At 37.8% G+C, this 17,959-nt stretch overlaps 1 protein-coding gene across 1 annotated transcript in view; it reads right to left on the bottom strand.

Moving 5' to 3' along the window:
* Nucleotides 1-16,104, bottom strand: part of GC (GC vitamin D binding protein) — a 40,657-nt gene extending 24,553 nt beyond the window's left edge. The window contains exon 1 of the mRNA XM_007193579.3: nucleotides 15,890-16,104. Within this exon, the coding sequence (XP_007193641.2) occupies nucleotides 15,890-15,947 (58 nt within the window). The 5' untranslated portion in view covers nucleotides 15,948-16,104. The remainder of the gene's footprint in view (nucleotides 1-15,889) is intronic.
* Between the last annotated feature and the right edge of the window lie 1,855 nt (nucleotides 16,105-17,959).

Genomic DNA, 17,959 nt, shown 5'->3' with positions numbered 1-17,959 from the left:
ACTAAAAGCTGATTCTTTGAAGATAAACAAAATTGATAAACCATTAGCCAGACTCATCAAGAAAAAGAGGGGAGAGGACTCAAATCAATAAAATTAGAAATGAAAATGGAGAAGTTACAACAGACACCGCAGAAATACAAAGCATCCTAAGAGACTACTACAAGCAACTCTATGCCAATAAAATGGACAACCTGGAAGAAATGGACAAATTCTTAGAAAGGTATAAACTTCCAAGACTGAACCAGGAAGAAATAGAAAATATGAACAGACCAATCACAAGTAATGAAATTGAAACTGTGATTAAAAATATTCCAACAAACAGAAGTCCAGGACCAGATGGCTTCACAGGTGAATTCTATCAAACATTTAGAGAAGAGCTAACACCTATCCTTCTCAAACTCTTCCAAAATATATCAGAGGGAGGAACACTCCCAAACTCATTCTACGAGGCCACCATCACCCTGATACCAAAACTGACAAAGATACCACTAAAAAAAACAATTACAGACCAATATCACCGATGAATATAGATGCAAAAATCCTCAACAAAATACTAGCAAACAGAATCCAACAACACATTAAAAGGATCATACACCATGATCAAGTGGGATTTATCCCAGTGATGCAAGGATTCTTCAGTATATGCAAATCAATCGATGTGATACACCATATTAACAAATTGAAGGATAAGAACCATACGATTATCTCAATAGATGCAGAAAAAGCTTTTGACAAAATTCAACACCCATCTATGATAAAAACTCTCCAGAAAGTGGGCATAGAAGGAACCTAAATCAACATAATAAAGGCCATATATGAGAAACCCACAGCAAACATCATTCTCAATGGTGAAAAACTGAAAATATTTCCTCTAAGATCAGGAACGAGACAAGGATGTCCACTCTCACCACTATTATTCAACATAGTTTTGGAAGTCCTAGCCACGGCAATCAGAAGAAAAACAAATAAAAGGAATACAAATTGGAAAAGAAGTAACACCGTCACTGTTTGCAGATGACATGATACTATACATAGAGAATCCTAAAGATGCCACCAGAAAACTACTAGAGCTAATCAATGAATCTGGTAAAGTTGCAGGATACAAATTTAATGCACAGAAATCTCTTGCATTCCTATATACTAACAATGAAAGATCAGAAAGAGAAATTAAGGAAAAAATCCCATTCACCATTGCAACAAAAAGAATAAAATACCTAGGAATAAACCTACCTAAGGAGACAAAAGACCTGTATGCAGAAAACTATAAGACACTGATGAAAGAAAGATGATACAAACAGATGGAGAGATATACCATGTTCTTGGATTGGAAGAATCAACAGTTTGAAAATGACTGTACTGCCCAAAGCAATCTACAGATTCAATGCAATCCCTATCAAATTACCAGTGGCATTTTTTACAGAACTAGAACAAAAAAAATCTTAAAATTTGTATGGAGACACAAAAGACCCCAAATAGCCAAAGCAGTCTTGAGGGAAAAAAATGGAGCTGGAGGAATCAGACTCCCTGACTTCAGACTCTACTACAAAGCTACAGTAATCAAGACAATATAGTTCTGGCACGAAAACAGAAATATAGATCAGTGGAAAAGGATAGAAAGCCCAGAGATAAACCCACACACCTGTGGTCAACTAATCTATGACAAAGGAGGCAAGGATATACAATGGAGAAAAGACAGTCTCTTTAATAAGTGGTGCTGGGAAAACTGGACAGCTACATGTAAAAGAATGAAATTAGAACACTCCCTAACATCATACCCCAAAATAAACTCAAAATGGATTAGAGACCTAAATGTAAGATCAGACAATGTAAAACTCTTAGAGGGAAACATAGGAAGAACACTCTTTGACATAAATCATAGCAAGATCTTTTTTGATCCACCTCCTAGAGTAATGGAAATAAGAACAAAAATAAACAAATGGGACCTAATGAAACTTTAAAGCTTTTGCACAGCAGAGGAAACCATAACCAAGGCGAGAAGACAACCCTCCGAATGGGAGAAAATATTTGCAAGCGAATCAATGGACAAAGGATTACTCTCCAAAATATATAAACAGCTTATGCAACTGAATATTTAAAAAACAACCCAATCCAAAAATGGGCAGAAGACCTAAATAGACATTTCTCCAAAGAAGACATACAGATGGCCAAGAAGCATATGAAAAGCTGCTCAACATCACTAATTATTAGAGAAATGCAAGTCAAAACTACAGTGAGGTCTCACCTCATACCAGTTAGAATGGGCATCATCAGAAAATGTACAAACAACAACTACTGGAGAGGGTGTGGAGAAAAGGGAACCCTCTTGCACTGTTGGTGGGAATGTAAATTGATACAGCTACTATGGAGAACAGTATGGAGGTTCCTTAAAAAACTAAAAATAGGATTACCATATCACCCAGCAATCCCACTAATGGGCATATACCCAGAAAAAACCATAATTCAAAAAGAGTCATGTACTGCGATGTTCATTGCAGCTCTATTTACAATAGCCAGGACCTGGAAGCAACCTAAGTGTCCATCGACAGATGAATGGATAAAGAAGATGTGGCACATATATACAATGGAATATTACTCAGCCATAAAAAGAAACGAAATTGAGTTATTTGTAATGAGGTGGATGGACCTCGAGTCTGTCATACAGAGTGAAGTAAGACAGAAAGAGAAAAACAAATATCATATATTAATGCATATATGTGGAACCTAGAAAAATGATTCAAATGAACTGGTTTGCAGGGCAGAAATTGAGACACAGATGTAGAGAACAAATGTATGGACACCAAGGGGAGAAAGTGTAATAGGGGTAGTGGTGTGATGAATTGGGAGATTGGGATTGACATGTATACACTAATATTTATGAAATAGATAACTAATAACCTGCTGTATAAAAAATAAATACAATTTAAAAATTTTTAAAAAATGGTCCATATCAAAAAAAATTAAAAAGTAAAAACAAAATGAAAACAAACTCAGATACAAATAGGTGGTTCCTTGCTGATACTGGGGGAGATGGGTGAAATTGGTGAAAGGGATTAAGAGGTACAAGCCTTCGGTTATAAAATAAGTAAGCCATGAGGATGTAATATACAGCATAAGGAATATGGTCAATAATATTTCAATAACTTTGGGGACAGACGATTACTAGACTTACTGTGGTGATCATTTCATAATGTATGCAAATGTCAAATCACTATGTACTACACCTGAAACTAACATAATATTGTATGTCAACTATATTTCAATAAATTAAAAAAAAGAATGAACTAATACTGAAAGCAGGTAAGTCAAAATATATGTGCCAACTAGTGAGTCAGAACCTACTGATATAGCAATCATTCTTAGGTCCCATCTTTATAATAATGCTCAAATAAAGCTTTTTATCCCTCCTTCCTTTCTTTGCCTCAGTTTCACCTAAGGCCTCAAAAGAACCAAGAACAAAAAATGAGAATATGTCTACCTTCCAAAGTGAAGAGCTAGGCCCAGTAATGCGGGCCTTTAAATGGGGTGTGTGAGCACTGGTGTTGCCTCCCTTGCTTCATTACCCACCTCCAGACTCTCTAAGGGAAACCTAGGAATTCAGCTGAGGAAAAAGATGGAAAGTAGGCAAAATAAGTTTTGGAGAAAGTTGTCAGTGTGGTGGGTTTGGGAGAGTGATGTGAGAGTGCATCTCCTTACTTCAAGCATAGTGAGAAGGGCTTCAAAGAAAACACTCAGACCTTGATAGCTGACCCTTGGAAGGTGGGGTACAATGGACAGGTGTCTGATTCAGACTGGAGAAATCTACGAGGTTAGAAGGGCTGGTTAAGTGGCCTGAGGCAACAAAGGAGAGGGTTGTGAGTGGGAAGTTCTGCTGTGGCCTGTGTACCTGATACAGATCGAGCAGGAGAACAAACTGTCCTGGGATCATCCTATCTTTTTTTTTTTTTTTTTTTTTTAAGGTAGAGAGACATTTATCTAGAAGGCAGCAGGCTACCAAAAGTAGGACACCTCTGTGCAGATGCAGATAACTTGAAAATCAAAGGGAGGTCTTAAGGTGCCAGCTGGATGGGGAGATCCCCAGGGATGATGGGGAAAGAGATCTCCAAAGAACCCACGAAGAGAAAATATCAACTCTGAACATCTCCTGTAACCAGAGAAAACAACACTGTCTCACCAAGCTGCCCATTGAATGAGTGTTTGCTGCTGCTTACCTTTCCTACTAGCTTTTCTTTTTCCTGTGTTAACCCTGGAGGAACTAAAAGCAGCCTAGAGAGTAGCAGGAAGATTCTTTTCCCAAATAGGCCATTAGAGTACTGAGTAGAGTTTCCTGTGCTATACAGTAGGTCTTTATTCGTCGTCTATTTTATATCATATGATATTGCTTATATGTAGAGAACAGGCAGAGGAAAGTGTATGCCTCCCTTTGCCACTAAAGGCAACAGGACTGAAACATGCCTGATCTGGGGGAGTAGCTTCAATTTTAAATGAATTTACAAATTTTTGACTTTAACCAGACAGTCCCATGACTGTTAACAGGTGGTCATTTTGATGTTCAAAAGGACCAGAGGACCTTATTTGAGTGATCAGAAAAATCATAGAACCTACTCTTGAGTCCATTCAGGTGGTTGGGAAGAGCTAGTTTGCACAGGGGATGAGTTCTTTTTTTTTTTTTATTTATTAATTTATTTATTTATTTTTGGCTGTGTTGGGTCTTTGTTTCTGTGCGAGGGCTTTCTCTAGTTGCGGCGAGTGGGGGCCACTCTTCATTGCGGTGCGCGGGCCTCTCACTGTCGCGGCCTCTCTTGTTGTGGAGCACAGGCTCCAGACGTGCAGGTTCAGCAGTTGTGGTTCACGGGCCTAGTTGCTCCGCAGCACGTGGGATCTTCCCAGACCAGGGCTCGAACCCGTGTGCCCTGCATTAGCAGGCAGATTCTCAACCACTGCGCCACCAGAGAAGCCCACAGGGGATGAGTTCCTTATGGATGGTGAGACCTACTTGTTAACGCACCTGTTACATATACAATAGATGGACACATGGAAGGCTGCCAGTGTTCTTCTTCCCCGATTCATCATTTATGCAAGAAAGTCTAGGAAATTTGCCAACATTTTGATGCTATATCTTTCCAAAAAAATGTAAGAAGTATAGAAATGGCCCAGTTCCTGTTCTAAATGGTTTTAACATTTAGTAACTTATCCTCCTGGATTTAAATATTGGGAAATCCATCTTGGATGATATGATGGCAACTACTGGTATGCATTTTACCCCCTGAATGTCCTCGCCTCAGCTCCGTGGATGAATGAGTATACATAAGGCAGGGTAGGAATTCTTTTTTTTTTTTTTTTTAAATTGGAGTATAGTTGATTTAAAATGTTGTGTTTCAGGTGTACAGCAAAGTGATTCTGTTATACATATATCCACTCTTTATAAGATTCTTTTCCCATATAGGCCATTAGAGTACTGAGTAGAGTTTCCTGTGCTATACAGTAGGTCTTTATTCATCGTCTATTTTATATCATATGATATTGCTTATATGTAGAAATTCTTGTTTTATGGTTTGGAGTGGAGGTGGTAGTGGTTGGATACTAGCTGGGGAAGATTTTGTTTTTTGTTTTTCTTTTAAAAAGATTCTCGGGACTTCCCTCGTGGCGCAGTGGTTAAGAATCCACCTGCCAATGCAGGGGACATGGGTTCGATCCCTGGTCCGGGAAGATCCCACATGCCGTGGAGCAACAAAGCCTGTGCGCCACAACTACTGAGCCTGTGCTCTAGAGTGCCCGCGAGCCACAACTGCTGAAGCCCGCGCACCTACAGCCCGTGCTCCACAGCAAGAGAAGCCACCACAGTGAGAAACCCGCACACCGCAATGAAGAGTATCCCCTGCAACTAGAGAAAGTCTGCGCGCAGCAAAGAAGACCCAACACAGCCAAAAAAAAAAAAAAAAAAAAAATTAAAAAAATAAAAAGATTCTCTTTGGGATTTGTTAGAATTAATGTTAAAAATGCCTGATTTCAGTGAAAATTGCCTGTAGAGGAAGCTGCTGTACCCTATGTCTTTCAGGTGGACTGTTCAATGCATATAACTAAGGTGAGAAGTCAGAATTGAGGGACAAAGTCCTTCTTAAGAGGCATTTTGTAATAAGGGACCAACTCAAATACCATCAAAACCACAAAGAAAGTGGATAAACTTGCATGATCAAATCTCACATTATCTTGGAAACTAGGACAAGACAGTAGGATTGATAGTGGCTTTTTATACTCTATTGACTGAGAACCTTCATATCTAGTACATTTTCTGTAATTTATTGACTTATTTACAAGGTTGGATATTGTCACAGTTTCAGAAGGTCAAAATAAGGCAGAAATTTTCTGTTAATCATTAATGGTATTCAGTGGGACTGAAGATTAGAGCACAGAGGGAAAAAATTTAGGGTAGAGCTGTCTTCCTATAGTGAGAAGATGTAGTATTAGGATGTCAACGGAGTTTTATGTTGCTCCTGGGTAGAACTGGGGAAAATGGCTGGCAGTGGATTTTAGTTCAGTGTGAGAGAACTTTATAGCTGTGGCTAATTAATAACTGAAATGATGAACAGCTTTTTGAAGTGAGTTTGTTTTGTCCTTAAAATATTCAAATGGAGTTTAAATAACGGTATGTATTAAAGGTTCCTGAATTTAGTACACAGTCGTATCCTCATGATCTTTGAGATCACTTCTAAAAGCTTACAAAATCACCCCTTTTAGAAACAGTAAGAAATTATACAGAATCTTTTTTCTCCCAAAGCTTATGGTTTCAAGCCACAAAAAATACTCAAATAAGAACCCCTTTGTTCTTAATGCAAAGGAAATAACTTTGCTTAATGAACTCTCCCTATAAAACTTCAGAGGTCACTTTTGTTTTATTGTGACCATGCAAAATGAGAGCCTGCATTCAGTGGGGGCACCTCGGAACATTTAAAAAACTATTTTGTTTTTAACTTTCCAGATTTCTCACTTCATTAAGAAAGTAGAGTTTCATTCAGTGTGTTGAGAACGTGAGTGCATGTGAATATAGTATAAGTGGAGACTACAGTTTATCTCCTGTTTAAATAGCTTTAATTAAATCAACTGAGATTGCACAGAAACACATTGGAATCCATGGGTGTTATGTACTGCTTTAGTTAGAATGCAATGACAGAAAACTGGGAAACTAGATCAACTACACAAGACTTAAAATGGTTTTGGAACCATTTTTGCTGGAATATTCAGTCTTGGGCAAAACAGAAGCAAGGGAAAAAGCCCAAATAGGCATTGAAGAAATTCAGAATTAAAATATGAGGGTAAAACTGCTCTTACAAAGGTAACCTGTAGAGGAAGCCATTGCACCATGTATTTTTCAGGTGGATTACTTGAAATATTTCTGATTAAAAAAAAAAAATCCATCTATTCATTTATTCAAAGAGAAGACCTGGAGCTGAACTGGTTAAGCGAGTACGTCAATCACTTTCTCATCTTCCAAACATAATGAATACTGAACTTGATTTGCCATGAGATTGTTCTAAATCAATTCCCTATTCCATGGAGTACTGCTTAATGTTTTCACACCAGTTGAACTCACTCATTTATGTAATTAAATCCTATATCAAATGAATTGTAAATGACATACTCTGTTCTTTAACGTGCCATGTGGTTATGAAGAGGGCAATCTGGACTTTGATACGGTGCTAGTAAATATTGGCATAATCCTAGTGACACTGGCGAAATCATTTTCACATTGTGACCCCTAAACACTCAATGTTTACAAATGTCGTTAACAGAATTGTTGCTTTTTGCAATAGCATGTCCCTTTTCTGTCTGTATTGTGAAACACTCTGGTAAGTTGTGCCTAATTCTGGACTTTTGAAAACATTTGGTTTACTTTTGGGAAATCTTTACTGCTTCATGCATCTCTCCTCTCCCAACACAGCTGACAATACTCATTCATACATGCAACATATATGTCTTGAAGACTTACTCTGTGCCAGGCATTGGGCTCAGTATTGAATATACAATAAAGAGCAAAATAGACACATCCTTACCCTTATGGAACTTTTAATCTAGTGGCGATAGACAATATGATACTCATTGTTATGGTACAAACTTTACTAAAAAGGGTATTTTGAATGCTTTAACTATTGTTATAATCATTCTCTGAAACCAGTTTGGTCCTCTAGAAAAGCTGTTTGTATACCAGGAGCAATGGTTGGACCCTATATAACGCTAAGTTGAATAAAGACGCTTATATAGGATGCTAGGAACTGTCTTACATTGCTATTCTCCTATTCTGGAGAATCATGGGCTTTCAGAACTGTTGGGCATTTATATTTTTGAAATTTTATTCCTTTGACTTTTTAAAAAAATAAATAAATAAATTTATTTATTTATTTATTTTTGGCTGCATTGGGTCTTCGTTGCTGCATGCAGGCTTTCTCTAGTTGCAGTGAGCGGGGGCTTCTCTTCGTTGCGGCGCGTGGGCTTCTCATTGCGGTGGCTTCTCTTGTTGCGGAGCACGGGCTCTAGGCGCGCGGGCTTCAGTAGTTGTGGCACGCAGGCTTCAGTAATTGTGGCACACGGGCTTCAGTAGTTGTGGCACGCGGGCTTCAGTAGTTGTGGCACGTGGGCTTCAGTAGTTGTGGCACGCGGGCTTCAGTAGTTGTGGCTCGCGGGCTCTAGAGCACAGGCTCAGTAGTTGTGTCTCACAGGCTTAGTTGCTCCGTGGCATGTGGGATCTTCCCAGACCAGGGACCGAACCCGTATCCCTTTCACTGGCAGGTGGATTCTTAACCATTGTGCCACCAGGGAAGCCCCCTCCTTTGACATTTTTATTTCCATTCTGCGCTGACAGATTTATCTATGTCAGAAAAGGTCGGTGTATTAGCGCGTTTTTTTTTTTAACTTAAGGAATATGGTTTGTAGTATTCGTTCAAACTAGGTGGGCTAGATATTCAGAGTAGTGGTTTTAGTTGAGAGATTAAATATTGTTGGGCTGGTTTAGGAAGTTGCCCTGATTATTGGAACTAAAGAAAACTGCTGATATGTCATTAAAAACATTGCCAGTGAAGAAGTGGTATTCAAATTAGTACTTTTATTTCATTTTTCAGGCTTTTTGGGTCTCATTTCCATTGACATTTTAAATCACTATTATATAAAGCATTGATCTGGTTTCATATTGATGTTTGCAAGCAGGGATGCAGTTTTGAGCTTAAGTCAATGGAAAGTAAACCTAGAGTTCTGCATGACATCTATAGATTAACTAATCTAGAGGAAATTAACTGTACCTCTTAGGATGCCATCAGTGGAACACTTCAGATGTTGAAAATTCAAAACCAGTAGAAGATATATGGGCAATGGGTCAGTTGCTCCGATATTAAAATTGCCATAGAGGATGGCCTCATAGACTCACTCAAATTTGATGACTTTGGTTTCAACACGGGTGGTAGCCCATATAGATGCTACACTCACCAAAGTCCCAGAGGAGACATTCTTCCTCCACACATCTCATTCCACCTCGCTTTTCCTTCACAAGTTGAGCACTTGTCATCAACAAATGCTTTTGCAGAGGTGAAGATAAGGGAGCAAGTTTCCCTCTTCCACCTTTGGCATGAGTGAGGGTGGTGTCTTTGGTATCCTGAATTGGAAACTTAGAATGCATTACAAGGCTTAGTTTTTAAAACAATATAAGAATACATAACATGATAAAGCACATACAAGAAACTTGAAAGCCACCAATACTTAAGGAACTGAGGTCTGATAGTAGAGATAAGAATAAGAATACAACACCAATAGCAGCAGTAGTGATCATTGCCATGGAAGAGATTGAAACAAAGCATATGAACCCATGGAATGGAAGAGAGCTTTTAGAAAACCTCATGAAAGGAACTATTACTTGAAGTGGACCACGAATGATGGGCAGGATTTTAACAGGAATAAGTGAATTGGGAGAGGAATTTTGAGTGGAGAGAAGAACATGAAGAAATATCTGAAGTTAGAAAATCACCAGTCATATCTGGAGAATGAGTAATCCAATAAAACTGAAGCAGGGGAATTAAATACTGGAAAACTTGATCACCAAAGTTTTACTTATTTTTTAAGGTAATGGGGTATCTATTGAAATACATTCATGGAGAGGAATGACCAACTCAGAGCTGTACTCAAGGAAGAGTAATCTTGGGATCTAAGTGAAATAGTACCTTGTTATTAAGGCTGTTCTGTGAAATATGTTAGTCTATGTAAAAATGCCTAGCACATCTCCTGCCTAACGTGGTAAAAACACAATGAATGTTAGCAACTCTTCTTATAATAAAATCCAGTGATGATACCTATTATGAGATATATTATATGCCCTTGTGATAAGGATCCCATGTGACTTGCTCCAGTCCTTCTCTCAGATGGTAGGCTAAATTACTTTCTGGTCAGAAGGAAATGGAAGAGAAGATAAAAATAGAAAACTCCCAGGAAGCACGGAAATGAGTTAACATGTACCCCAGTTACCTCCTGGCCAATTCTCCTTGGATCTGACCAATGAGATTATAGTCTATCAATAGTGAGATGCTTTCACTCAATGATTCTTTCCTTGGGGAAGTCCCAGCCTGTCACAGAACCCAGAAACCTACAGTATTAGGTTTCTATTGCTACTGTAACACATTACCACAAATTCAGTGGCTTAAACTTACTGCTTTACATTTCTACTGGGTAGACTGACACAGGTCTCACTGGGCTAAAATCAAGGTGTCGTCAGGATTGTGTTCTTTCTGGATGCTCTAGGGGAGAATCCATTTCCTTGCCTACTCCAACTTCTAGAGGTGGCCTAGGATTCTAGGCTCAAGGCCTCCTTCCTCCATCTTCAAAGCTGACAACTTTGTGTCTCTTTGTGCCTTTTCTCTTTAGTGACATCATCCTCTGACTGATTCTCTTTTGCTCCCTTTTTTGTGATTACATTGGCCTAACTCAGATAATCCAGCATTGTTTTACTACTTTAAGGTCTGCTGACTTAACAACCTTTATTCTGTCTGAAAACTTAATTCCCCTTTGTGATGTGAGCTAATCTCTTAACAGGTTCCAGGCATTAGGATGTCAACATTTTTGGAAGACGCTCATTCTGCCTAACATACACATTACTATTTAAGCCTGAGGTTGTACCCACCATCGGATAACTCCAAACAGAGACCAGAATTGGGGTGGGTTTGTATCAGACAGTCTGATAGCTAGAGTTCCACCAGTCAGCTCTACATGTTCACCCCTAGCATTTCATTTACCTCCCAACAGTGAGCCTAATTTTTATGTATTTCATTTTTGGACTCCACTTACCACGTTATGTCAGGTTTTGCATTGTATTTTAATATGAATTGATTGGGGAAGGGATGGGAGGTAGGGATTTGGTTAGGGAAGCCATTACAGTAGCTGGGTGAAGGTTAATAAGGGCCTGCACAAGGACAGTATAAGAAAGTGGAAATGTAGTAGACAAAAGAGCCAGTGTTCCGAGGCTTTGAGAACTAGATCCTATGCAGGGGGTAAAGGAGACAAAAGGAAATAGTGAGGAGGTTCGGTACAAGGCTGACATATTTTAGGGCTGAAATTTATAGAATATAGAAATGACTGAATACTGATAACAAAAATGAATAAAATAAAATCCAACAGTGCTCTACAGGATTGAATATAAATGATTTAGAGGTGATAGTGCCAGGAAAACAGGAAGTTAGAAGACAGAGCTGGTTTCATGGAATAGGGATGAACTGGGATTTGGATCAGTTGTGGATGACCGTGGTGGACAGAATGAATTTCACTTACTTCCCCCTAAATTGGTGTCAATGATTGGTTCTCTCTTATACTTATTCTAAGATTAGTGAAAGTATTTCAGGTATGTGTCTCATGAGAGGCAGCAAAGCAGTGATTTTGAGTGATTGTCTTTGTAAACCCAGTGAATTGATGTAAAATGCTGATCCTGACACTAGCTCAGTTACTTTGGATAAGTTACTTAACCCCTCTTTTCCTCAGTTTTCCCCATTTATAAAATGAGGATAATAGTACTGAGCTCATCATGGTGTTGAAAGGATGAAATAAATCTATCTGAAAGATTTTAAACATGTTAACATATTGCAAATAAACTATTAGCTATTTTATTCAATGGATAAAATCTAGTGCCAATGCTTCACAGTGGATACTATATATAAAACTTATAATGAAAATAACAAAAAACTTAAAGTTTACTCCTTCCAGGATATCTATTATGTGTCCTAGTTGATATTTAATTTTTCTTAAATACTCAAAACTACCTTATGAGGTAGGTACTCTAATAACCTTAGTTTTGTGATTTTACACACAAAAAACTACTACACATACTATATGGCAAGTAGTGTTCTAAAACTGAGAAATCTAGCAAGGAACAAAAAGTCCTTGATTTCATGGAGCTTACATTCTACATCTTACTTTCATTACAATAAACAAATGAACAGCTGGTAATAAGGTGATGAGTGCTAAAAATAAAAGCAAAATAAAACAAAACAAAAACAGGGTAAGGGAATAGAGAAAAATGGAGTAGTAGCTGCTGTTTGAGGTAGATTGGTCAGGGAAGTCTTCTCTATATGTGAACATGGAGCAGACAGAGGGGATCCATGTTCTAAGAGGAGGGAGGAGCTAAGGTAAATCCCTGGGGTGCAGAATACAGAGAGTGGGAGCTAGTGTGGAGGCCAGTATGGCTGAAACAGAGTGAACTGGGGGAAAATAGAGAGGAGGGTAGCAGTGGGCAGAATAAAGAAGTTAAGTGACCATAGATACTAGGGGGAGGGTAGTCAGTTCCTTTTAAGGATTTTTTCATCTTCTCTCTGTATAACTCAACCTTGTGGCCTTTTAAAGTATGTTTACTCATCCCCATACCCCATATGTGATGGTGAATTCATACTGGCATTGTACCTCATAGCAATGAAGCATAATTTTGCTATTAGGTTAACATTGCTTTTGATGATGGAGTTAGCCTACCTCTTTGACTTCAGCTCTTCCTCCTTTCCCTTCTCAGCTAAGCCTCTTTAATGCTTTTACTCTGGGTGCTTTGTGAACTTGGATCAGGCCATATTTGTTCCTAGCTCAGGACATTTGCACCAGAGTTCCTTCAGCTTGAAACATACTTCTAGATATTTGCATGGCTGTCTTCTTTTCATCATGTAGATCTCAAATCCTATGTTGCCTCCTCAGTCACCATTATGCTTATTTTACAGAGAGCATATACAGACATATCTGGGAAAGTATCAATAGAATATCTTCTTATTCTAAATTACTTCTCTTTAGCATTCTGTACAGCTATGTTCCTGAATCAAACTGAGGACAATTTTGTTTTTCACATGGCTCCTGATGAAGGGGTGGGCAACTTGTAGAAAAGAGAAACAGTGATTCAGTGGTGGTTTGGAAGATTGGGATGAACCACATTGTCTTAGGGCTGTTTCGACAAGTAAGTGGGAGAAGGAGAAATACAGTTTTCCCCCCACCTCAAGGGGAATTTACTTTCTTCTTGCTATTTGATACCATGTTTAATAAAATTATGCTGAGAATGAAATGCTTAAAGCAAAAGGAAAATGTTCTTGCCAATAGCTCTTATAAACAGCAGTGCTTTGCATAATGCATAATGCATAATGCATAATGCTTTGCATAATGCTTTGCATTATGTCTTTGGTAATTGCGTAATTGCTTTGCATTATGTCTTTGGTAATTGCGTAGCAGTGTCAGTAGGCTTCTTGTTTCTTGGGAAGAGGAAAAGATGATTTAGATTAGTGCTTCATCCATTTCAGTTTTGAGTAAAGAAGCCAAGTGGAGGCAATTGGCAAGCATAACTTTCTTGCCTCTCACAGGGTAGCTAAAGTGGATATTATAATATCATTTAGATTTGGCATATTTGGTAAGCCCTTCTCTCTCAAGATGTACCCAAGGGCTTGTGAACTGAGTCCCCAATGCCATTTGATAGAAGAGGATGAGCCTGACTGGAGCTGATGTTCATATTGTATCCACTTTAGAACTGAGGTTTTCCAAAGACTGCTTCCATGGGATATAGGCATTTTAGGAAAGAGCCCATGTGTTTGGGAAACTTTATTGTTTTGAATAAAGTTAAATTATCTTGTTTTGATTTCTCAGAACTCTTAGGACAACAAAAGCATTGATTACGAACCAACCAAGAAAGACTGATGTCTGGCTTATTTCTTAATTATGTTTGGCCATAGAAACATCTTTCCAAAATGAGTCTTGAAGGAAATACACCTTGGAAAAGAGGTTCTAGACAAATGCTGTGGGTGGTTGGTCAGCTCTGTAGAACTAGGCAGAGAACTGCAACCCAAACCAATCCTTCAGCATCCAAAGTTCCTCTCAACTCCTTCAATCTGTACACTTCCTGCCAGGAGTGAGCACACCTAGCTTCCAGGTAAAACACTGACTTGGTATTTGGGTTATGCTCAGGTATTACAGAACAGAGGACTGATGGGTCAGGACTACTGTCCCCAAATATTGGACATTTATTATGTAGGTAATTATATTTTATGTCTCAGGAGTCATGATCTGACCTATGGCACATAGGTAATCGAGTTCATTGTGAAGTTCAGACCTTCAAGGGAGCTTACTTGAAGTTTTTAGCATCTGTTTCATCAGAGGCTGAGAGAATGCTAAAGGATGTTGAAATAGAGGTTGCAGAATACTGTTATTTTCCAAAGCACTGTAATTCTTTGACGTGAAGCCAATGTACATTTACTGAGTCAGTAGTTCAAAATGGCACATTATGGCATCCACATATAATCCCAGGACGTAACCATTACTGGACTTTCTGTGTTTTGAAAATCCAGATCTGAACCTACTTCAGGAGGACTTTTCAGGTTCAGATCTGCCTCAGGGAAACCATGGGTGAAGGAGTAAGCTTTCAGGGTTCCTTGGGACCTGGGCTATTCACAGGTCTCGTAAGGGACATGAATAAGACAAAATTTAAAATAATTTGAATGACAAAAATGAGGTTTTTAAAAAAAAAATGAATGTAAAAAGAATCAGAAAGTCAGGAGTAAGGTTATTCTTGTCATAGTTAATAACTGTTGACTCCTGGGATACACGCATTTTATTCCACTGGTTAAATGTTATTAATATGAGTATTAATGTATGACTTGGGTAAAGCGGTTAACTGGCAACACTACATGAAAATTTTAATTTTTTGAAGCTGGATGAATGCAGATTCCTTTTATAAGCATTAAAGAATCAGCCAGACAGTAAATTGGAACTGATTATGATTATGAATTTCGCAGCTTGGGAACTTATAAAGTTGTATATTGCTCAAAGACGAAGACACCATGTGATGAATGAACTTAATGAAAAATATAGCTCAGAGACCTTGATAGTCATATTTCTTAGCTAACGAATTCTTTTATGTGAGAAATTTTAGAAACTATAATGTGTTTTCAAATATTACATATAGAGGATTCCTTGAAGATCAAAGATATCTGTTGACTTCATCATTGATATGGTATATTGTACTCTCAATGGCAATGAATATTTGAAGTCTGAAAAACAAAGCTCAGTGGTGGATCACAGCCTCCATTTGAGTTCTCCTTTAACAAATAAAAAAATTCTAATTTTGAACCATTTTTTAAGATCTTGGTTATCAAGAAAACAGGGAAAGATAAGTGACAAATTATATAGTTTTTCTTTCTTTCATGAGATTCTTATCATGATTTCTTGGCTATTCTAATTGAACACTCTATGTGACATTTGAGCTAAGATTAACCCCCCTTTGATTCCTCCCTCTCTCCCCAACATATTCACTGATTCTTCTGTTTTTCACCTTGTGTATAATTTTTAAAATGGTAACAAAATTAGACTAGTTGAGAGTTCTTGTAAGTGGTCACAGCACTGGAAGTCTTACCTCTCTCTAGAGCATGCACAAATGCTACAGCAAGCAGGAAAACCAGGATCCTCTTCATTTTTCTGCCGGCAAGTCCTGTAGCACCCCCGTCTCCTGTATGTTACCCAGTTTAAAAAAAAAATGGCATCCAAAAGTAACCAATTCCCTTTTACTAATAAGACTCCTGACAGTGAGCTAATCAATTATTAATCTCTACATGGAAGGAAGGGCAGTCATCCTTGGGCCACAAGAGATAAAATATCATCAATCAAGGCAAATAGACAACCTGGGGGAAAAGTAGTGGAAAATCTAGGAGATTTTAATCATTAACTTAGTCAAACTGCAAAAGAGTCAGGGTATATATAGATTTTTCTCCCCACTTCTGCTTTTTGCTAAAGCTTATCTAATGTATTTATGGGCACATTTTCCCTCCCTCTTTCTGTGTTGTCTTTGGACATTCCCTACCCTTCTCATGCGTATAAATGGAAACTTGGAGGTGTCTCTTTGTTTAAACCTACTACAAATAAAGATTATCTTAAAATATTGCAGACTAGGTGTTTAATAAGGGCAAAAAAAGTGAGAACCCAATTTATCACAATTGCTCAAATCCATAATTTTAATGCTATATATTTTATTGAAGATGATTGGGATAGTACTTTATATTTATGTGCTATATTACACAAATATATTTCTAAAGCACTGACATACATATTAGAAGTAACCCTTGAAATCACAAAAGTTAGTGGCAAATCTTGGACACCCCATAGCTAATTTAAAGTTCTTTTTACTAGTACTATGCAACTAGTATATTTTAGGATAATATAACTTGAGAGTACACAGTCGGTTTTGTAGAATGCAGAATCCACCATCTTCATTTTACAGAAGAAGGAACTAAACCCCAGAGATTCTGTGGCTTGCCCAGAGAGGCACAGGTAGTTGTCGTTCATTCCATCATTGGAAACAGGTCAGCATCTCGTTCTTGCAGTAGTCATCTTTTCAGGAAACAGGGTCAGATAAGGGTTGGGTACACCAGCTCTGGAATCAAATCCCTACTCAGCTCTTATTGGCTATATAACTTTGGGAAATCATCTCTCTAAGCCTCATCTCCCTCCTGTGCAAAATGATGATAACTTCTAGTACTTTTGTTACAAGAGTGTTGTGAGCTTAATTAAGATGTTGTGCAAGGTTTACCATAATAACAAACACATGGTAGCACGCATTAATGTTAACTATTGCTCTTATTCTAGTTATTGCTCCCTCTTTTCACTGGCTCTCCAAATTTATAATATCTGAGAAGGTTGTTGAAAGTAATGAGGCCTAGAACTCAGTGGAAAATCTTGAAGCCAGCCTGTATTATGAGTTTAGGACCATCACAGATAAGTGGTAAAGAATTCTGATATCAATTTAGTAGCTAAGGATTAACTGCATGGTCAGATTCCATCAAAATCTCAAATTGCATAAGCAGTTACATTTTTAGTAAGATTCTCCATCTATATTGAAAATTGTTGAGTGTTAAGTTCAGAAAATACAGTCCAGGTAGTTGGAAAAAGATAACTAAGCAAGATTAAAGCAGAGATATCTCTATAAAGCCAACGGAAATTCACATGCTAGAGGAGACTAAAAGATACTCTAAATATTGCTAGGGGCAATATGGGAAGATAGCCTTACTGTTCAAGGACCAACTACATGCTGTTCAAAGATGAACTTCCTTCCTACTACAAGTCTTCTAAACTTTTCCTTTGGCTAAACTCTTAGTTTACTTTGCAAGTTAATTTAAAAGTGTGTTTTAATCTTACTATAGATTATTTGGAAGTGCCAAATAATCAAGTGGCACTAATAATCAAGTGTTATCTTAAGTGCCAAAACACTTAAAAATAACTAAGAAGCCCAGAACTCAGAAACATTATTAACACATTACAGTTTCCATTTTTAAGATAATACACATATCCATTTTTATAGAGTTTTGTATTTAACACTATTTCATCATCTGATGATTAGTTCATTCAAAGATATACTGGATTGTGTTTCCCATTAATTTTGCTACAGTTTAAGATTAGCCTGTTATTTCATTTAAAAAACAATTATAACTTT

The sequence above is a fragment of the Balaenoptera acutorostrata genome, chromosome 5 (assembly GCF_949987535.1).
Source record: "Balaenoptera acutorostrata chromosome 5, mBalAcu1.1, whole genome shotgun sequence".
NCBI classification, from domain to species: Eukaryota; Metazoa; Chordata; class Mammalia; order Artiodactyla; family Balaenopteridae; genus Balaenoptera; species Balaenoptera acutorostrata.
Note: the sequence above shows the minus strand (reverse complement) of the source record. Positions and strands in the feature narration are given on the sequence as shown.